At 45.8% G+C, this 23,512-nt stretch overlaps 1 protein-coding gene across 4 annotated transcripts in view; it reads left to right on the top strand.

Annotated features, from left to right (window-relative positions):
• Positions 1-23,512, top strand: part of SYMPK (symplekin scaffold protein) — a 1,074,521-nt gene that overhangs the window by 569,662 nt on the left and 481,347 nt on the right. For all 4 annotated transcript variants that reach the window (XM_069644649.1, XM_069644648.1, XM_069644647.1 and 1 more), the window contains exon 16: positions 5,017-5,098. In XM_069644649.1, the coding sequence (XP_069500750.1) occupies positions 5,017-5,098 (82 nt within the window). The remainder of the gene's footprint in view (positions 1-5,016; positions 5,099-23,512) is intronic.

Raw genomic sequence — 23,512 nt, 5'->3', positions numbered from 1 at the left:
TTCATTTTTCCTTGGTGCCGAAAAAATGTGCCAAAACCAGAAAGAGCCCCTGAAGTGACTGGAATCCATTGCGGTTGAGTCCCTCTCCAGAGTGCTGCCGCAGAAGCCCGCCAAAGGTCCCCCCTTTCGTCACCAGGACCAAGGAGCAGGAATCGGGGTCTGCTTCACTGCATTGGGAAGAAAGCCACCTGGAAAATCTTCATCTTTAAGGTGCTGTGCGGCTTGGGGTGTAACATACTTTACGCCATTTCCGCTGCTTCCTGGCTTGGGAAGAGCCGTTTTCACCAGTCTAGAGTTGACCTCAACTCACTTGTGCAGGACTTAAGTTTGTGCACCATCAGGTAGGCTCATCTTAAGCTCCTGGAATTTTTCAAGAAGTACTGACTGTGTGATTAACTTTTTCTCTGAAGAACTGCATCAAAACTAGAGCTATCCACTTGACTTGGATTATCCTGGCTCTCTAAAGACTAATCTTCTCAACCCTATTGGCTTTGGCAGTGCTGGTTCTTTCATAGGTTTTAAATTGTGTAAAACATTTTTCTGCATACATCCCTCTGGGGGAAAAGACTATTGTAACAGTTGCTAAAATGTGTCATATCCAATTCAGAAACTTTCCTCCCAAACTCAAGGTGTAAAGGTGATACATATATAAGGGCTATTCCTGACCTTTATTGATGTCACTCTGTGTGCTGGAACTGGATAGAAAGAATGTACTCATTTGTATTATTGAATCTTATATTAATTTAATTCCATCCTCCTTTGAATGTTATTAGTTGCTGCCTTTTAGTTTGATTGTTTGGCCTTGTGTATATATAAATACATATTTCAATCTAACTCTAAGCGTGTTAGTGTTTACTTGGATCCTTGTGCTTACTGGTTTCAGTGTACTGCTCTACAGCTCACATTACCCCTCCTAAAATAAGCCTGGCTGCTCAGCCACTCTACTGACTTGTGTAGTATAGGCCTGTATTAGGAGTTGGGTCCCTAATACCAAGAGATAAGTCTTCTAGAGTCCCACACCAGTTGGACTTTAGACAAACATACCCAACACCCAAAAGTTATAGGAACGTCTGAATCCAATCATACACTATGAAAACACATAAAAAGGTCACCCATAAAAAGAGTAAAAGACTAGGTGAGCGGAGAAAATGATTTCCCTTCACCTAGGGACAAAGTAAAATAATTGCCAAGTCCAAGCAAAAAGTTCTGGGGTTGACCCAGGTCAGGAAGATGTATCGCAAATATGAAAATCTTACTGTTGGGTAAGATTTTCACAGAACTGGTCAATCTTCCTGACCTGGGTCAACCCCAGAAGTTTTTTGCTTTACTAGTGGGATATTTTTCCTTAATACCCCAGTGAGTGGGAACCTTTTTCCACACTCACATAATCTTTAACTCTTTTTATGGGTGTCATTTTTAAGACTCTCCATAGTGTCTTTTTAAAGTTATCCTCTTTAACAACTTATTGGCAAGAAGTGCCTGTTGATGCTGCGTTACCCTAGGGGCTCCCCTTTTAACTTTCTTTTGCTAACCTTGAGAGAACTACAGTTCCCAAGGGTAGAAAGGATCTTTGGATCCCTTTTACATTTTAAGTGAAACCAGCACACCCCACCTTATGTGGAGTGCTGGGGAGATGCAATGTATCCCCTTTCACACTAAAACTGTAACAATTCGGTTACAGGTACAATCTTACCTTCAATGACTGGTGGCAGTGATACATTGTATTAATTTGGTGCACCTTTATCGCAGGCTGTGTGCACAGCTGCAGTAAAGGCACATAAGGGTGCTCATTTTTACCAAAATGGCCCTTGTCTCCTTTTTTTCGCCATTTTAGTGTTCCTTGTTGTTTCTTGTTCCTTCCACCATCCAGGGCGGAAATTCCTTTGTGTGATTTATATCTTTGGCGGGAGTCCCCTGGACTCCCCGCCCAGGTTCCAGTTTGCCTGTGAGGGCAGGAAGTGAGGGAGAAGTCAAAAACTCACCATCCCTTTGTCATGCGCCTTTGCTTGAATGAGGACAAATCCCAGTGGGGGGCTGGCTGTCCTGATTGGACAACCAGACCGCCCCTTCTTGTAAAATGCGGGGAGAGAATGCAGAGGTTGTGCTGTAGTTCCTGATAAATACTGCGAACCTGGAAGCTGAAGAAAAGTCAACCACTGGAACCAAAGAGGAAGATGAAGGAAACGCAGCTGAAATGATTTCCTGCTACCATAGAGCCTGCTGTGTAACCGGAGCCTGCTGTAGCCCTTCCTTCCAATCGACCTGGGGACTCTGAAAACAACGACCCAGAGCCTGGTGAGACCCACTAGACTCTAGAAGACCTGCATTTTGAGCCATCCCACGCGTTGCTGCGACCTTGCGTTGCTGCAATACCCCAATACCCTGGGACCTCAAGCCACTGTGCGGTGCACAGTCTTCCGAAACTCGATGAAACTTCGTGGGCATCCTGGTGGATCTCTAGAGACATGAATCGAGTCTGAAAAGTCACCTCAACCGAGTGCTGGACCTTTGTAACGACGAGAATTCAACTGCGATTTTCTGTCATCTTCTGTGCTCCTTGAAAAGGTGCCAAATCCGCAGAACCGCATTCAGCCGAGAGGGAAACCTTGCCTACAGCCCTTCTTCGTCGATCCCTGCTGCAAAGTTCCTTCTGAGGTCCTGTTTTCAATCACCATGACAAGGAATCCACTGACCGGGTATTTGGCTGCAGACCCTGAAGTCCTCCTGCTGCAAAATCTTGTTCATTGCTGAGGTACTGTGTTGGCTTGGGTATGTACTTACCTTAAGCCTGTTAGGATTTCTGTGTCGCTGTGAGTTTTTTTTCTGTAATGGGGAGGCCTCTCATCCAGTGCATACAGTCCCACTGCTAGAATCCTGCTAGGGTGTCTTCTGCAAAGTCCCTGTACCCTCTTCTAACCCTAGAAGTAAAGTACTCACCTATTTGCACAGTTTTCCTAAAGAACTCTGACTTTTGCTACTATAGAACCTATCCTGGCACTGCCTGTTGGTCACCGGTCCTAGTGACCCCACCCCCCCTTCTGCCACTGAGAACACTCACGCTCCAAGAATAAGGGAAAGACTTTCAATGGATTGGGACTTTTACCTAGAAAAGAAAATAAGTGTTTAAAAGTTACTTACTTGTAAAGAGTTGGTTGGGAACTGTAATTCTAAGAGTGAACAGTTACAAAAGTTCTTACTGTTCTTGAATGTGTGATGCACTATTCTTAAATGTATGGTTAACATCTTGTCTTCCTTAGCAACTGTTTTGCCTCTTCCCAAAAGTAAAGGGTTGGTTTCACCAGATTATTCCTGCAGGGTAATTGTACGAGTGTCCCCCCAACTGGGCCTTGCTTCCCCTGACTTGCTGCTAGCCTGTCCACAATACCTCTGCATTAGGTTGTTGCCTACCTAGAATAACTGAGTCATTCAGTAAAGTGTGACATTGGGTTTTACTTTCCACTTCATTGTGAGGTTAAAAAAAGTATGTGGGTTTTACTTACCTTTTGTTGTGTGCCATCCAAAAATAAGTTACAAGAGTTAATGCTTACCTCAATCTAGGGTTTCCTGATTTCAAAAGCACCTGTAATTGTATATTACATCCTTAGGTTTTACTCACTTAGTATAACACATAAGTAGTTATAGGTTTTTACTGCACCTAGAATAAGTGTTGTGCTATTCACCAAACGTATATTGTCCAGTTGACTGATTAAGTGATTTGTACTGAGAATCATTATACAACTGGAACGGTCTACTGCCCTTGCATTACTGAATGTAATTGTAAAAAGTAACCATTGGTTTTTACTCCCCATGAATAGGTGTGACCTATACGGAATGTGTATGGCAAGGTTTTAGCTTTCCTAGAACTACTGTTAGGTATTCCAAATATGGTCTATACTTGGGTCTGTGTACTTTCAAGTATAGTGTTGTGTTTTTATATTGTGATTTCATATAATGTGTTGGTGCTTACTTACCACTAGATTTATCTGCGCCTACCTGTTTTTTAATAAATCCTTTATTTTTACAATACAAAGCGTTTCAGTGTTTCTTTCAACCATTTGTATTATAATTGCATGTGTACTGATTCTACAGCCCTCTCTCCCTCCTAAGATAAGCCTGGCTGCTCTGTCTACGCTACCATGAACTCAGGTGGTACAGCCTTATACTAAGAGTGGAGTCTTGGACTGCCTCAGTTGAATGGTTTTACTAAGACCTTAGTTGGACTTCAGAAAAACTGTCCTAACACTTATGTAACAGTCTTTTGCTGGCAAATGTTTAGAGCAATGCAGGTGTATCTCAGAGCGATGGAATCAAGTTTGTAATTTGCACCGTTTTAATAAGGGTCAATGTGAAAGGGGAGCTGGTCTGCCAGCAGTGCTGCAACTTCTCTCTTGTCCTCCAGGTCCACAGAAGACATGGTTGGTCAGAATGGGATGGAAACTACATCAGCACTGCCTACAAGCAATGTGGTTGGGGTAGAGGGGTGGTTATTTAATGGAGAGTCATGCTTTCATTTTTAAATGGGTTATTGTTTTTAAAGTGAAGTAATTATGTTAATGAATATTGTTTGTATGCAATTTTATTGATTTCTAATTAATTCAGTTACAATATTTTGGTATTGAGAAACCTGGAATACGATGTAGCAAAGTGGCTGAGTGTCCTGACCCTAATAAGCAAATCTATATATCAGCAATTAATACAAAGGCTCTGCAATTACAGCTAGATTTGTATTTCCTTTTGTGGGCCCAAATTCACAATCGCTTCTCAGTGTTAAGTTTATATGAAGTTGTTCCACTTGTTGATCCTTCTACTAAGGGTATGGCTGTACTGGATTAAAATAGGCCAAAATACTAAGGTAATCTGGCAAAATGTACCTTACAGCCTTGCAGGGTTCTTAGCACTCATTTGTGTAGCGTACCCTAGCTGTGTCTAGCCTGCATCTGTCTTTAAGCCAGCACTATTTTAATTGTCACCTTATTTGAGCCAAATGTAGACTTGTTTGCTGTATTGCGTTCACAGGATGTTCACCAAGGTGGTACTAGAGGCTCCACTGATTACAGAGAAAGCACTGGAAGTGATTCGCAAGTATTGCGAGGATGAGGTAAGTGTATATGGTGTTTTCTTCTATCGTGCATGGTAGGTGAATTATTGACAATCAATTCCTAAAGTGTATTTTGCCCTATTTCTACTGGATTTAAAATTAAACCAGAAGTTATTATAACATAAGTAGTATGTTGCTGAAAGATGCAGTAGCTTTAGTTATTATTTGGAATTTTAAAATCGTGTTTTCACTGTACCCAGTCTTTCAAATCCCTGTGCGGAAGATGTAATAATGTTTTGTTAGTTTCAAGTTTACTGCATTTCCTAAATGTAAGTTAGTGGGTTTTCAGCTTATTTTATATTCACACGCTATACTTTGTTCATCAACTAATGGTTTACCCAGAGTATTAAACGTTATTTACTAAACGTAGTCTCTCGTGTATGTGATACTCGTTTGGAAAGATTTATTTTTTACACAACTTCCCCCATATTCTATGGACCCCCAAACGTTTAAATTTTGTTTTACACCTTTCCTGACTTTTTTACATAGAAGTGACGCGTGCTTCACTTCACTGGCCTTTTTGCTATTTTGTTATGGGCAAACTGACTAGTCCTACATGCTCTCAGTACTGGGAAAGTATGTTTTTCCTTTTCCCCTTTTGCCTTTTGACAGGTTATCTGTTTGGGTAACATTTTCATATTGCACAAAGCATCTTTCAATGCAGTGCAATGTGCATACTTATGTATCACCCTACACTTTTACCAAATGGATTTTTGGTTACTATTAGATGTGCCTAAAGACAAGCTGGTGGCAGCAGTTCAATGTTTACCATATTGTGAGTGTGCCCATTTGTGCTTGTCGAGTTTGGCTACTAACTGTGGCTATTGTCCTCGGATGGCTGTGCCACAAGAGTTTTCGCTTGTAATTTGACCATTTTGTTCGTTGGCCTTCTTCCTGCCTTCCCAGTCAGGAATTCACTTTTATGGTCATGCATTTGCCCAGGAAAGGTGCTGTTTTCGCTGACTAGTTCATGCCATGTGTGTATGGGCCCAGGAGAGAAGTAGTCTGGGACTGTCTGATCCCAATCCACAAACTGGTGCTAGTGTGTCTAGTGTGCATGCATGAGTCAGCCCCACAGTGGTCCCTGATTGGACCAGTGCTGGTATGCAGAAGTGGTGAATATCCTTGCTATTGGAGGGCTGAGTTTGATCACACCCCTGAATTTATAGTGAGTCGTCCTCAAGGCATAAATTAGTTTTCAAAAATTGATTAGCAGAATTTGCTAATTCAAATATTTTTGATTAGCAAATAAACATATTTGATTAGCAATGTTGTACTCCTATTTTAAATGTCACCCAAAGTTAGTTTTACCCCAAGACAAACAATTAGCAAGAATACAGCATTTATATGTACCTCTCGTACAATGAGTGTCTGTAAAATGTAAAGGTTCACTGCATGAATGGACCACATAAATAGATCTGATTTTAAAAAAGCTCTGATTTTTTTCATTTCAAGGCTCTGTGCAGCTGGGTCATGCAGCAGTCAGTGGTGCATAGTGCAGTGTCCATCAAATTATCAATAAGACATCAATACAGATGCAATTGTGAGTGTCATTTGTATTTTATTATCAAGTTTCGTTTAGCTAGTGTTCTGACATATAACAATCACAAGTAACTCACCGAGATGAAGACAGCAGCTATAAGGAGTTTGTGACACATTGGGGACATTAGTTATCTTATTCTGCAGAACCAAATGTCCAGTTGCCAGTCTCTTGGTTTGCCCAGGTCAGTGAGGCCATGGTGCAGCACCTACCAGTTACTAGTGCCGTTAAGTCTCATGCATCTGCGAGACAAATGGGCCCAGCAAGTTAACATGAAATCATCCATTTGTGGTCTGGCTTATTGCAAGTCAGCAAAAAGTGAGATGATTTAAAAGATCAAAATAAATAATCTAAAGAGGGATTGCCATCAAACACCTGAAAGCCAATAGAAAAATCATCAGGGCGCCCAAGAGGTCGGAAATCTCTTCTCTAAACCTATGGCACACAGGCACCACATTTTGTGACTACATGGCATTGTGGGAAGTATTGAGTGGCAAGTTAGCAGCAAATTGTGCAATGTAATGCCCATCAGGCCACCAACACTGCCGAAGAATAAATAATGCACATTTCTGTTCTTGCCAGCACACTGGTGTGGCTGGGTTGGGTCAAATGATTTGCCCAGGATCACACAAATTGGGTTAAGCAGTGAAGCCAGAATTTGGCAGCAATTTAAGCAACTTGCCACATACCTTCCAAGTTCTAATTAGTAGTGCACATTTGTTTTGTTTCAAGAACTACAAAATGGTTGTTTATCTGCAAAGAACACAAATCACTTGAAGCAACCACCTTTGGGGGAGTATTTGAAACACCCTGAATACAGCACGGCCACCTGCACCAATAACACATTCTGTTTGCAGAAGGCTTTTGAATAGTCTACAATTAAAAAGATATTTTTAGAATAAAAAGTTGGGCTAGGTTTTGCTTACTTCTCAGGCTTGTTGTTATCAATTCACAGTGGGCTGGGCCTCCCGAACGGGCGGGAGAAATAAATGCTAGCGCAGCCACTTGCTAACACCCAGCCCAGCAATCTGGGACAGCGTTGGGGTCTTTAGCCTTTACAAACTAAAGAGGACTCCAGCCTCTGGGAGGAGGGGGGTGGGGTCCAGCAAATGCCCCCATGTTTCCAGTCTGCAAAGCACAGTAAAAAAGTCACAATTTTCGTTCTGGGGCTTTAAATATGCGCTTTGCAGTGCTCGCATTAAAGTTATGGCCAGTGTAAAGCTTCCTACTGGCTCTGGCTGCCTGCCTCGTGATCAATTCGGCAGCTAACCTCCATGCACCATTGCAGGCTCGGACTGGCCTATAGGGCAATAGGCCCATGGCTTAACCAAAAACGCAAAATGCTTGTATGAGCCAATTTTTTGGGTCAAACTGGGCCACCTTTTTTTGCCAGTGTGGGCCAGTTTGATGAGTTACTGAACTATATTGTGGCTAATAGCTTTGACCAGTGTTGCTGAATACATATTCTCTAAAACGTACAATTTGCATCACACTGATTCAGAAACCTCCCCTTTGGGTTATTCAAACAGCGTCACAAAAGGAATTAATTCCCATTTGCAACTGTGGCGCACTTTTTCGTTGGTGCCCAAGTCAATTATTGTATGCCCCAGTCTGACCCTGCACCACTTTCCACCCTCAGCAGTGGGGAGGAGGCACACATCTTCAGCCGGGCCTGTTGCTGGGTGTTAGATAGTGGCTGGCAATATTTCTCCCAAACGTGCGGGAGAAATAATGTTGCCAGCCGCTTGGTAAAATCAGCACCCTCAGTAATAATGCAGCCTGCTCGTAGAAGGCTTTAAATATTCTTTCATGAAATTAAAGAATATTTAAAGCCTTCTGCGAGCAGGCTGCATTATTACTGAGGGTGCTGCTGTTAGCATGTGGCAGGCAATAATATTTCTCCAGCCCGAACGGGCGGGAGAAATATTGTCAGCCACTTGCTAACAGCAGCACCTTCAGTAATAACGCAGCCTGCTCACAGAAGACCTGTTCAAAAGCCTTCTGCGAGCAGGCTGCGTTATTACTGCGAGTGCTGGGTGTTAGAGAGTGGCAGGCAGTAATATTTCTCCCGAACGGGACCAGGACCTGCAGTAATAATTCCAAGGATGGCCACTTGCTAAACACCCAGCCCCACATAAAACATTAATTCAAAACGGGCCCGGCTCTCCCACCCAAACCTCTCCTAAGCACTCCTTACCTCAGAAAACGCCAGAGCCAGTGTGAGAGGGGGACTGAGATCCTCCTCTCACGCGATGACGTTTGCATCCGGGCAGGGCTGGGCTCATAACATTGATACAATGTTATGAGCCCAGCTCCGGGTGCTTCTGCCGCGCCTGCAGTGCACACTGTGCACAGATTCACTCAGGCAGAGGAGAGGCAGAGTTTAGGCACAATATTTTGTTTTGCTGATACTTAATGAATCATATCGCAGTTTGTGCGACATGATTCATTAAATATGCAGCAAAACAAGGGTATTGTATTGCAAATTGCGATACGATACCGCTTATTTCATGCCTTGCGTCCTACAGCCATTCCAGCAGATCAAACGGGAGAGTATCCTGTGTAGCTTTGCAGATGACAGAAGACCCGAGGATGAATTCAGGCAAACATTCTTGCTGCTGCCCTGGTGAAGCCCCGCTGGACTACCTGATCTCAGAAGACTGTTGCTGGTGCTTTGACCCTTTGGTCTGGTAGGACGAACCAGTCTCGATGCCTTTTCACGATACTGCAGCCTGGATCCTTGGGAAGTGTCTGGACCACCCGGGGGACTAACCGGCTCTGTTTTGGGCTACCGTGCAGAAGGGATCGCTGTTCAGCGTTTTTTTCCCCGACTTCGGTAGTCGCCAGCTAATCCTACAAGTCACCTTCCTGCCAAGTTTAAACATCCCAGTATCCAGGGAACTGGTTATGGAGGGCTTCCTTGTTTCGCGGCTGGATAGGCACCTGCTGTCGCCCGTGTGCGGTGAGCGTCGAGGGAACCGGCCATCCCCGTCTGGTGGTAGTGTCCTGAAGCGTCAAGCTGCATCTCTTCTCTGGAAAGCATTGCACTCCTCTCCTGGGCCTGACCGGAAATGTCCTTGTTAGGGAGAATTCTCAGAAATGTGCTGTATTTTAATGTGATTTTGTACACTGTGTTTCTGTACACTGTGTTTTTTGGTTGTGGAGTCTGACAATCCATAGGCATCATCATTTACATTGTCACACAGCACCTTCCGTGCAGTGGCACAGGGAAGTCTTTCAGATTTCCCCAAGGTTTAAATACCTTTGTGCACAAGGACCACAACCGGCTCATAGAGCTGGGGGTTTCCCAATAGCACTTTAATATGAGGCAGCAGCACCCGTGAGATGGATGGGGATGCAGATTAATACTCTTGCATCAAATCAATGATGACAACTCAATGGTTTGGCAAAAGGAGTCAGTTTAATGAGAAGTACAAAAAACGGGGAGTTGATGAATATCAGCATTCGCTCGATCTTCCTTCTCGTTTCAACAACTCCAATGAACTTCATAAAAACACATAATTTATAGTAAAAACTCGTCATCACTGACGTGTAACGCTTAAAGTCCGACATGCACTTCTATTGGTTCTGGGAAGGTAACTTTAATATAGGTACTATATCTGTATATGGTAACCGAGCGAGGGGATTGGACAAATACTGTCAGGTGGTGCACCTAAGCCCTACCTTCAAAATGACTACTGTAAACATCACTAAGAGTATGACGTCTCATTGGTTTTACTAACTATAGGACCCTAGATTACTTGGTCCACTATGAATCGGTTGGCAACAGCCCCAATCATACTTTTCCACTTGCCTAGCAGTGTGCAGAATAGCCGGCCAGGTGCAGGGAACTCGTCTGCACCCCCAGCTTCCTTCCAATTATTGCTACAATCAGTCATCACCTTAATGGTCATGTGTCAATTATTTCTTTGTGGTTGGCTTCGAGACTGCTGCTTGGTCTGAAAAAATTAAAATATCTGTGCATGGCACAAGGCCATGCGTAGGTCTGAAGGTTTCATCCCGTCTCGCTTGGCTGGTCACATGATTCAGACACCGTGAAATAGTCTTATTCTTCGTTTAATTTGTGTATTTGATTTAATTCTGCCAGCCATCTGCCTTCTGTGGCTTATCTTGACCTTTCTGAACAGGATACTCTGTTTTTCTTTCATAAATTGTATCCACTGCTGGTCTATTTCAGCCGATACGACCTGGGCTTCCTGGCACGATGTGCATGCATCTCAGATTCTCTCTGTCTTTAGTTTTCGATTTGTTTGCTGCAAAGCTCTTCTCTTGAAACCTTTAGTAACCTTTGGTTGATTGTGCTCTTGTGCATAGTGGAAGTATACTTATATGCTCCTTTCGAGGTAGATATGTATAGGTGGCGCTTGCCGCAATCTATTTTACTACTAAGCATAAGCAAGCCTCATGAATTCTTGCTTCTTGCGGTTCCTTGCATATGTACACGTGTAAACTGAATATCTTCATCTTGCATGTGGCATTATTTCTGACGTCTGTGACATTGATTATTTCACTTTAGGTTCAGGATGTCACTTATCCATGGTGTTTGGTCTCTTTTGATCATTCGCAGGTCGTCATATCTTCTATATGTGAGTCAGTCCGGGTCCTTGTGATGTCACCATTCAACTTCCTAAAGTATCTTTTTAGCTTCTTCAGGGATTGCATTCTGACAATCTTCACACCTTAGTGTGTAGGAAGTGTGTGTGTCATCCCCAAGGGGTATCATCTGATTTAGAGAAACTAAGAGTGTGTTTTGAAGTGTATTATGAGTGTTAAATATATTGCTCCCTTCTGAAGAAGGCTTATACAACTGACTGTGAAATAAATTAATAATTGTTTAATCTAGAAACCTTGAGTGTAAGTGTTTATTTGAATAACGATACTGTGAAACTCTGTGTCACAACATTACTGCTCACATTTACCCCTCTTGAGGTAACCCTGGCTGCTCAGCCACGCTACCAACCTGTGTAGTTCAGACTTATACCAAAGGTTGGGTCCCTGTTCCCAGGAGGTCAAGGTTATCGTAGTGCACCCAAAGGGTACTGCATACAATCTTGCCTAACAGGGACCGTAGTGGTCTAGGTACCAGCTGTAGACACGTGGAGATAGGGTTCAGTTGCAGGAAGGTCAAAGTTCCAGAGGATATCTTTAACTAGTTTTCACTTTCAGAGTTAGTGTTTAGGGCCATCTGAGAAGGCTCCCTATATGTGTCCCAGCATTAGGCCTGGGCAAGTGGTATGGGCAAACTACTAACCACACAAATCACCCACTCAGTCTCACAGGATGCACACCAGACATAAGGTATGTATTACCCAAGCCCACATAGTACTTTAGGAGAAAGGAAGAGCTTTGGAGTGGATGCCTACAGGATGCAGCAGCACAGGAACCGGCCCCTAGATGCTTGGTCTGGAGACGAATGAACTGGACACTGGATGGGAGTTTGCAGCAGCAGTCAGAGGAGGCTTGTAGAAACGAATACTTGTGAATTTGTTGCCTTTTTACAGCAGCCAGATGAACAAATAACGCCAGTCTGATTCTCTTCACTCTCTAGGTCCTGCACTGTGGTGAGGGGACTTCAGGGATTTAAATCGTGTTTCTGGAGAACGAGGAGGGTGCCACCAAAGTTTTGGACGGATTCAGACTTTGGAAGACCATGCACCACACAATGGCTAGAGGTCCCAGGGTAAAGGAGTATGCCAGCAACGTTGTAGCACGTTGTCGGATGGCTCAAAATGCAGGTCTTCTTGCGACTAGTCGATCCCACCAGCCTCTGGGCAGGAGTCGCTTTCAGGACCCCCAGGTTGATTGGAAGGAAGGGTTACAGCAGGCTCTCGTTACACAGCATGCTCTCCAGTTGCTGGAAATCGCTACAGCCGTCTTTTTTCTTCTTCTTCCTCTTTAGTTTCAGCTCTAGTGGTCGACTTGTCTGCAGCTTCCAGGTTGAGTATTTCTCCAGCATTGGATCTTTCATGGATTCGCATGCTTAGAATATTCCCCGTCGTCAGACTGGGACCCCTCGGTACACATATGTAGCCTTTTCCTATAGGAAAACTTTCGACACTTTTGTGTCCTATATACGTCCTTTTAGGACCCGCCTACGCATGCTCTGTAGGTCGTCCCAGTATAAGAGGCCCGCCCCCGCGGTTCCCCTTCAGATTTCAACCGTCTCCAAAGTAGTGGGATCTCCTCGCGTTGTCTTACTATTTTGTACAAGGTTGCGTTACTGGAATTTGAGTACAGAAAATGTCCTCCGTGTCAGGAAAAGCGCTGTTCCGCCAATGTGCGGCTTGAAAAAAGTTTGAGGGGGACGGACATATGGATTGTATATATTGCCTCCACCCTCATCATTCGGCGGATAACTGCGACATATGCAAAGGGTTTTCTCAAAAGACCCTCAAAGACCGCAGTCGACGACTGGTGGCATGGCTGAATGAAGGAGCGGGGGCATACCCCCTTTCGGAGGTAGGCTCCACACAATCGGCGAAAACATCACGCCGCGCTACCTCGTCGGAACCACCGGCGAAGAAATCTCGACCGACGGAAAAAGAGTCATCAAAGAAATCATCTTCATCAAAGGAAATCCTCCTCGGGCGATCATCATAGATCGACCACGAGTCGAGAGTCGAGTAAAAGCAAGCCAAGTGTGGAAAAGGCGGGACCGCCAAAACCACCTGCTAAGTCACCGTCGTCGACGGCGGCCCAGTCATCGGCCTCCACCCTGCCACTTACGCAGGTGGCATCCACCGTCCCACCGACGACGACGATGGCCTCGTCGACGGGGGTTCTACAGGAGGCCTGAAGTTTTTGATCCGACCCCCCCGGATACTTTACTACAAGAACAGGCTGTGTTGCTGTCCTCGGAGGACGAGAATGAGAGAATAGCTGGCCCAGCAGACCTAGGGCTACGAGTGGCTGACAAGTCGTCGACGAGGGGATCCGTTATACCGGTATCTGCCCCTCTTCTCAATCCTCAATCTGTTTTGTCGTTGGAAATTCTGTCCACGCTTCAATCGTTGTTACAGTCGTTGGACCAGAGACTACCTCAGGCAAACCTGCCACAGTCACCCGTCGACGAGCCGGGCCCGTCCCGTCAACCGACGCACCTACGCACGCCAATCTCAGCACTGGCACAAGAGGAAGGTGAGCTGCCAGATTCGGAGTCTGACAGGGGAGCCATGTCGGATATCTCATCATCCCCCTCCAGGGATCCAACCTGGGAGTCAGAGGTGGAGTTGGAAACCCCTAGAAGCCCAGCTCACCCGTCCCCTAGGACGACATTGCGTCATTCCATTCTATGATGGAGAAGGCATGCAAAGAATTTGGTTTGTCCCAGGAAGAACAGAAAAAGGACTGTTTTTTGTTCGACCACATGGGTAAGAGAAGGAGGTCGGTGTTCTCGATACCAATACTAGACCATGTATGGAAGGAGGGGTTGCAGACAATGCGTCACCCGTTTTCAGAGCCGGCAGTGAAAGGACGCCTGGAAAAAAAGTTTAAGGCTCCAGAGTCTACCCCCAAGTGTTTATCCTCCCAACCAACGCCAGACTCGGTGGTGTCGGCGGCAGCGGCGAGGAAGGCGAAGGCCCAGCACAAGTGCACGACGACTCTGGAGAACGAAGCGAGACGCCAAGATGCCTTGGGCAAAAAAGTGCTATCCGTGGGAGCGACCACAGTAAAGGCCGCAAACTCTCTGGCGATTGTTGCCAGATACGATAGGTAGATGTGGCACAGGCTAGCTCCGTTGCTTGATCATCTTCCGGAAGAGCATAGGAAGGCGTTACACAGCATGCTCTCCAGTTGCTGGAAATCGCTACAGCCGTCTTTTTTCTTCTTCTTCCTCTTTAGTTTCAGCTCTAGTGGTCGACTTGTCTGCAGCTTCCAGGTTCAGAGTATTTATCAGGAACTTCAGCACAACGACTGCAATTTCTCCCTGCAGTTTACAGATCAGGTGGTCTGGCTGTTCCAATACCCATTGTGACTTGGTTCCTTTCAGGCAAGGTGGAAGACACAGTCCTGCAGAGTTTTGGACTACTCCCTCGCTTCCTGCCTTCTCAGACACTCTGGAACCTGCCCAGTGAATATAAAGGCTTCCCGCCAAAGGCAAAATTCCACTGAGGTCGTTCCTGCCTCGAATGGCAGGAGAGAAGACCTCAGAAACAGCATGCATACTTAAAAATAGTACTCTAGCAGAACGGTGACCATTCTGTGCATTACAGAGGCTGAATTAACAGCCTGCGAGTAAAAATGACTAAAAGTCATGAAGGTAAAGCCACTTCATGCACTACAACAACCTTGACCTCCTGGTAATAGGAACCCAACCATTGGTAGAAGTCTCTACTACACAGATTGGTAGTGTGGCTGAGCAGCCAGGCTTATCTCAAGAGGGGTCATTGTGAGCAGTAGGGTGTATACACAGAGATTCACAGTGACAAGTATCCAAATAAACACTTGTACTCAAGGTTTCTTGATTAAACAATTATTTAAGTCAGTTTGAATAAGTGTCAGGGAGAATTCTAATAAATGTGCTAATTCCCTTCGCCTTAGAGACCCGCAGCAACTTTCCTGAATTTTTGAGGATTTGATTTTTGTACCTAGAAAGAGTGTGAGCCTTTTTTCCCACTCATGTATTTTGATGTGTGTTTCACTCTTGTGTTCTTTGATTATGGAGTTTTAGACAACTCCATAGGCATCATCTTTTCATGTGTTACACTGCACCTTCAATGCAGTGACACAGGGATGTCTTTTTGACTTCCCAAAGGTTTAAATACCTTCTCTAGCATAAACTACTGTTTCCCTGATAATGTAAGGTTAAATTGACTTTACTAGTCTTTTTAAATTCCTAGTCCCAGCACACACTATCTTCCTATAGAGTGCTAGAGGGGTTACTTTGTATTCCCTGTGTCTAGAAACTCATGTAGCTATCAAATAATACCCTTTCCTCTCGAAATGTCTGGTTGCATTGGTTTTACAACCAACTACCATGATTTTTCCCAACCGCGAACAGAGGTAGCTAAAAATCGCAGGAGCCATGTTTTTCAAGAAGCCCCTTTGTTTGAACAGGACCGGTCTTCTTTTTTCGCCATTTCTTTTTGGAAAGGTCCTTCTAGTGTTTCTCTCTGCGCGCCAAACTAGGTTTGGTCCCTTTATTCGTATGCCTTTGGCAGGCTTCAGGACTGGAGACCGCCTCTGGCATCTAGTGTCTAGGGTGGGCAGGAAGTGAGGGAGGTGCCCGAAACTACCTCTGCTTGGTCTCCGAGGATTGGCGTGATTGGCTGGCTGACTTTCCAGCAAGGGCAGCCACCCAGCTGGGTAAGTGGCAGCTAGGCTGGAATGAAAGGGAGAAAACTGTTTATAAGACGAGTCTCTGGACTTGGAAAGCAGAGTTGACCAGTGAAACGAAAGAACCGAATACAAGTTGGACGAGGACAACTGCTGCAACTCCTGGACCGTTGGTTTGCCCTGTTGAAGCCCTGCTGCTGGTCTGAATTGCCAAGTTCATCTCGACAGAGAAGCCCCTTCAAGGACGACTTCTTCCTTTTGACTTGGTGGGATCAATCAACTCGTAAGCCATCTGTTAACCATTCTCGAAGCTGGTTAGGATTAACCAGGGAGAGGGACACTAGTTTGTGTCCTTGAATTACAGCTACTGGAACTGAAGTGACTTCATTTTCTCAGCGTTGTTTGACAATCCCGTGCTGTGCAGGAGTGCCCCGACGTCCTCCCTCTTGTCCCCACGACTGAGGCTCAGGAACAGTAAAATCTGCAGGAACTGCCAGGAACCAACGTCTTCAGATGCATCTTGTTCGTTTTTTTTTTTTATTATTTTTTTATTTTTTGTTTTTTTAAATCTAGAAGATTTTTTTAACAAAGATTTCGAGGTGATGACTCTTAAAACTTCTAGAACGTTTAAGTCGTCTAGAAACGGGAACTGCCCTACGTATTTGGCGATCAGGTTGGTGGAGCATTTCGTGAAGCCTGCAGCGGAAGAAGCACGTTGAAAATGTATGTCATAATATTTATTGTTGCGAGCTGCCATGACTGTTTGTCACCGTCTATCAGTTTGTTCCAGCACGATTCTTCGTCTAACAAGGTAAAGGTTGTAAAAATGTCTTTCAAGTAGATGCGTCTTGTTCTTCATATTAAGGTACTGTGCCAGCCCGATTGACAGAAATTACCTCTTGCAATGGAAGTTCGCTGAACTTTCCTAACTTGCATGCCTAATCAGCTTGTGACCCAACACATTATTCTTTTTCGTTCAAACTGCTTCTGAAAACTTTGGCAAAGACTTTACCGTTTACTACAAGAACTGCTCTTTCTTATCCAAGACACTAGCCCTTTGCCTTTGGCCAAGGCTTATTGAACTGAATAGAGTTCTCGAGTGAACTGAAACTATTTTCACTGCCTAAGAAAGTATTTGTGATCTCTTCTATTAACTTGTGCCTTTTACTGAAATGCCGTTTGGCTCTTATTTCAGGGGAGCCTAATTTACTCATACTTATTGGTTTTGTGCTGAAGTATATTTGTGTATAATATTAAGTTGCCTCCTTCGAGTGAATGTTTTCTAAATGATTGTGTGATAAATGTATAAGTGTTTTACCAAGAAACCTTGAGTGTGTCTATTTGAACCCCTGCGATTGTAAGACCTCTGTGTAACTTCATTTCTGATGATTGTTAATCTGCTTAGAATCACATGCTGTGCATAGGTCCGACATCCAGTGGTCACTGCGGAGTATTGCATTTTGTTTTTCGTAGTCGAAAAGGGGACGTCGATAAGGCGTGTCTGTAACACTATCCCTATAGTGACGTGCGTTGTACCCATAATCCCTCACGCGTCGAGGTCCCTCAGATTGTTTTTTTCCACCCAGCTTCTGGTCGCCTTACGCGGAGCTCCTAGAGAGACATTGCAAATACTTACTATCGGACCTCGGTCCTTAATTATACTTATTATATTGTTAAAGATCCCTCCCCTCGACGTTAGCTGTGAAGCTGTTTCTCCGCCGAGCAAGATTTCGACGGAGGGGAAGAGACGGAGGAGATCCTTCGGCGCTGCCGAACACGTGGCCTGGCCTCGCCGGCCAACATACAGTAGGGAGAGTGGGGGTTCGAACTTTTATCTTCTCTTTGAGAATGTCTTTCTTTCTCCCCTATCTTTCCCTTGGGGTTATCACCAGTTATTATTGCCTCAGCTATGGAGAGGACACCTTTTAAGTTTTGCCCACGCTGTAGGGGCAAATACACTTGGAAGGACAAACACAAGCTCTGTAATCGTTGCTTGCCCCTCGATGATAAGGAGGACAGCTGTGCGGCCTGTAAGCTCTTGAAACCAAGAACTCTTAAAGAACGCAAAGTTAAGAGGTGGGCGGACTACGCTATGTCGAAGTCAGTTTCCTCACCCGCCGCCGCTGTTACAGAAAGTGACAAGGAGGGTGATAACTCGACGTCCGTTACGGAAGTCATTAACCCCCAGAAGGAGCGCTCGCGCTCCTCGACGTCCGGCCCCGGCCCCGACGGGCTCGGCTCACGCCCTGCTCATGGGGATGAACACCCCGGCGACAGGGACGCACACAGACCCCATAGGCCTAAGCACACAACCCACGGCTCTTTTCTTCGTCGAAGACGAAGGATCCATCAGCGCCGAAGGGGACGCAGGGCACTCCGGCGTCTACCTCAGACCGTAAGGGTCTGAAGCCCCACCCGCAAACGCAGTCGCGACCAGCGATTGGGCTTTCATCAAACACGGGCGCTACCCCAAAATCATCCGACGTAACGCTCCATACAGCGGCCGTCGAGGAACAACGCGTAACGCAGGCAACGTCGACACCAGAGTCCTCTACTGACAAACTCGTTGTCGAGAGCCTGGCGAGAATTGTTTCCGAAGACACACGTGAGCGGACGACGAAACAAATGTCGAATATCGCACAAAAAGCTATAGAAACGCCGAAAAATCATAAGAGTAGCCAGGAACTGCCCCTTTCATCTAAGGGCACTTCGGAACTACCGGAGGGCTTTTCAGATGGCGACGGAAACCTTTCTTCGACGTTGTGGGAGCGTTCTAAGCGTTTTGAAGGTGAAAACACTGATTTCCCCCCTCTAGACTATTCAGGGGTCCCCCATGAGACCCTTGAAAGACTCCATTCTTGTATGGAGAAAATGGAAAGGTTTTTGGGAAACCAAAACCCACCCACACCCAAAAGACTAAGAGAATGGCCCCAGGATGACCCTAGGGTCAAAATTCCTAGGCTGTTTCCCCCTTCTACAGACGTATATGACCTCACTGAAGAGGAGCAATACCTCCAGGAAGATGATGAGAGATACAGCTACCTCGCAGCCTTGGCAATCCCCATCAGTGCACTCAGACCCTGATGTCTTTCACCCTTCTCCTCCCAAGGATTCACCTATTGGAAACACCTCTCCCATAGATGACCAACCTTCACTTAATGCACTATTGCGCAAGGCAGCAGCGCATTTTGAAATAGACACAGGGGAGACTCTTCCTGACATAGACTTTGTAGAGAAAGTTATTAAAGAAAAAGCCCCTGTTAGTCTATTCCGCTCCTGGCTTCTATAAAGAGAAGAATAACTCCTTCCCTTTCCAATCCTGCCTTAGTCAGAGGGGTCAACCCTCGGATAGAAAAGCTCTTCAGCCCTTCGCCCTCTGACCCGTTGTACATCAGAGGCCATTCTATTCCGGACTCCCTCGTAGTTACTAATACAAGGAAAAGAGCAGGGGTACCACTATCCACTAGTGAGGCACCACCTGACAAAGAGGGCAAAAAGCTCAACGCACTTGGGAAGAGAATCACGACGTCCGCCGCCTTTTCAACTAGGATTGCAAATAACAATTCCCTACTAGCTAGCTACGCAGATGCACAGTGGAGCAAGCTGCGCAGCGAAGCAGAGGACGCACCAGAACCCCTGCGTTCACGCCTGTTAGCTACAATCTCAGAGGGAACTATTGTAAACCAGGGCATCGTAAAGAACTCCTTAGATGCCGCAGAGACGGCTGGCCGTTCCCTGGTTCAGGGAACACTTCTCAAACGCCTTGTCTGGCTGCGCAATTCGGGATTTAAGCCGGAAACCCAGGCTTCCCTGATAAATAAGCCCATAGAAGAAACACATCTGTTTGGGAAAGCAGTTGATGAGGCCCTAGAACATGCGAAGAAAGAGCTTGATACCATCAAAACTCTTGACCGAATTTCTAGGCCCCCTAACAGACGCGGCTATGGCAATAGACGCTCCTTTCGTGGCCAACGCCAGCAGCAAAACCAACAGCAATTTTACTCTGCTACCAACTGGCCCTCTAACCAGGGTAACAACACCCAGTTCAGTCAAAGAGGCCAACGCCGTGGCAGGGGAAGAGGTTGCGGCTCCAGCCCCAAAGGTTCCACGCCCAATACCAACAAATGACCCGAAGATTCGGGTCCCCTCCCATGCATCACCGGTCGGGGGCCGGCTAACATCGTTCCTTTCAGCATGGGAGGGAATATCGTCAGACCGCTGGGTATTATCCACCATAGCCCACGGATACTGCATCGAATTCAACGGTTCCCCGAAGTACAGACCCCCACGGAACCGACGCATGACACCGGAACACCTCACCATTCTTCTACAAGAAGTAGAAGAGCTACTGAAAAAAGAAGCTATAGAGGCTGTACCCCTATCTCAGGTAACAGAAGTTATTTATTCAGTGTACTTCCTTGTACCCAAAAAGGACTTAACCATGTGCCCTGTATTAGATCTGCGCCCAGCGAACAAGTTTGTCAAACCCCAAAAGTTTCGTATGGTGACCTTGCAGGAAGTAATCCCACTGTTATCACAGGGGGATTACATGACAACACTGGACATGAAAGATGCATGCTTTCATATTTTAATGTTGCCAGCGCACAGAAAATACCTCAGGTTCAAGATAGAGAACAAACACTACCAGTTCAGAGTACTACCCTACGGGATAGCATCTGCACCAAGGGTATTCACGAAAGTACTGGCAGTGGCAGCGGCCCACCTGCACAAGTTATCCATCCCAGTATACTCTTACCTCGACGACTGGCTCATAACAGGGGATTCTTACGAAACATGCTTCTCCAATACCCAAAAGACTGTAGACCTTTTGTTCCAACTGGGCTTCTCCATCAACGAAAAGAAGTCCAGCTTAGACCCCAGCCAAATCAAACAATTCCTAGGGGCTCTAATTCGAACAAAGGACGGCCTCGTCTTCCCCTCCAACGAGAGGGTCCAAAACATGCTGTTTCAGATCCCCTATTATGTGGCAGGTCGAGAGGTGACGGTACGCAAAGCAATGCGCTTGCTAGGAATGATGGCGTCATGTATTTATTTGGTACCTCATGCGCGCCTGCGCATGCGCCCAATGCAAGAGTGGCTCAACAGCCAGTGGTGTCAGGCCAGCGGACAATGGGACGATCTAGTGGTGGTCTCGCAGGCCTTGGTTCTCTCGCTACGGTGGTGGACAAAAGAAAACCTGTTATTAGGGAAAACTTTTGCCACACCCGCAGTGGAAGCCACTCTAACCACAGACGCATCCCTTACAGGATGGGGGGCTCACCTATCCCATCACACTGCTCACGGAGCGTGGACTCCGAGCTTAGCATCCAAGCATATAAACCTGCTGGAACTACTAGCGGTGTTCAAAGCACTGAAAGCCTTTCAGGAACACCTACAAGGAAAGACAGTGATGGTCCTCACAGACAGCACCACAGCCATGTACTACCTCAACAAGAAAGGGGGCACTCACTCTCCAGGACTGTCCAAGCTGTCCCAGAACATCTGGAAGTGGGCTCTCAAACACAACATGTTCCTACTATCACAACATGTACCAGGGGAACTCAATCTGCTAGCAGACGAACTCAGCAGAGACTTCCCCCTGCCCGTAGAGTACGAATGGCGGTTACAAGAAGACATCGTCTTCGACGTCTTCACACAGTGGGGTTTCCCAGAAATAGACCTGTTCGCAACTCTGGAAAACTCTCAATGCCAAGATTACGCCTCCAGGTACCCCCAGAACCAGTCCAAGAGGAACGGTCTATCGATTCCATGGTCAGGGAAATTTGTTTACGCTTTTCCCCCCCGACTCCCCTTTTCAACAAGATAGTGCACAAGATGCACCAGGAACAAGTTACCATGATACTGGTGGCCCTTATGTGGGCCCGACAGCCATGGTTCGCTCACTTGTTGGAGATGTCTCTATCTCCTCCAGTGAAACTGCCCTGCCCGTACAACATGCTGTCACAGGACAGGGGCAGGACACTGCACCCATGCCCTCAGACCATGAACCTAGCAGCCTGGCTTCTGAGGTCATAGAATTTGGACATTTACAACGTCCACAGAGGTGCATGGACATCCTCAGAGAGGCCAGAAAGCCTAACACTTGTCACTGCTATTCTAGCAAATGGAAAAGATTTGTCATCTGGTGTAGAGGGAAGAGTATCAACCCCGTTGACTGCTCTCCCACACAAATTATTCTGTACCTGACCCATTTACTGGACTCGGGTCTAGTATTCAATTCTATTAAAGTACACCTGGCAGCGCTTTCTGCTTACACCACGTCACAACTCAAAGTATTGTGGTGGAAGATCCCAGTAATCAAAGCCTTCATGGAAGGGGTAAAGAGAATACACCCTCCAGTAGCAAACCCAGCTCCCGGCTGGGATCTAAATGTGGTACTCACCAGGCTCATGGGGTCACCCTTTGAACCCATGCACAAGGCAACTCTTAAAGATCTCACTATTAAGACTGCTTTCCTAATAGCTATTACCTCCATTAGGAGAGTAAGTAAACTACAGGCCCTTTCGGTTTAGACCCCTTTTTAACAGTTCACAAGGATAAAGTGGGTCTACGCACACACCCAAGGTTCGCACCGAAATTCATCTCCAAATTCCATGTCAACCAGTCTATAGAACTACCAACATTCTTTCAAAATCCTTCAAATCTAGGAGAAAAAAGCCTGCATAAACTTGATGTGCGCAGAGCTGTCATGTTTTACATGGAAAGAACTAGTCCACTGAGAAAGACTAATCAGTTCTTTGTCTCGGTGGCAGCAGGAAGAGAAGGAGATGCAGTTTCAAAATCCACTATATCTAGATTGATTGTACAATGCATCACTCTCTGTTACACTCTTGCTAAGAGAGAACTACCCTTCAAGCCAAGAGCACACTCTACTCGAGGCACTGGGGCATCCATAGCATTCATTGCAAATGTTCCCCTTGAGTCCATCTGCAAAGCTGCAACCTGGAGTTCTGTACACACCTTTACAAAATACTACTGTTTGCAAAGGTAGCAGGCGCCCCTCTCTCGACAGAACAAGGCCTGATAACCTGTTCAGTGGTTATTAACCACTTGAGAGTACGCAGCCACTGCTTTTACTCACTGTGCCTTTCACAGATGGCAATTCCAACCTGAACGAGAGTACCACCAGCAACCCCATACACGTGTTTCACCCTTGTTGGGGATCATCAGTGAGGTGAAGCTGATGCCTCTCTAAGCACAGTGAGAGGGAGACCACGTCTGGTTGCCCCCAGGAGACCTAGGGTTATCAATCCCAGGTTCCTTGAAATTTAGTTTGCAAAGGTAGCAGGCGCCCCTCTCTCGACAGAACAAGGCCTGATAACCTGTTCAGTGGTTAGGCACAGTGAGTAAAAGCAGTGGCTGCGAACTCTCAAGTGATTCTAGAATGGATGGCAGCGGAGTAGCAGCTTAACTCAACTGCTCTGGACCTCTCCCTGAAGATATTTATAAAGAAATTATAAATGAGTTCTAAGAAAAAGATTGGTGAAGCTGAAAACCCTGCCTCAAAGAAACCTAAGCAGGTTCCTGAGATGGAGGATACCCCCAGCCTTTCAGAT

The sequence above is a fragment of the Ambystoma mexicanum genome, chromosome 2p (assembly GCF_040938575.1).
Source record: "Ambystoma mexicanum isolate Mex_15411 chromosome 2p, UKY_AmexF1_1, whole genome shotgun sequence".
NCBI classification, from domain to species: domain Eukaryota; kingdom Metazoa; phylum Chordata; class Amphibia; order Caudata; family Ambystomatidae; genus Ambystoma; species Ambystoma mexicanum.
This window is presented reverse-complemented; position numbering and strand designations above follow the sequence as displayed.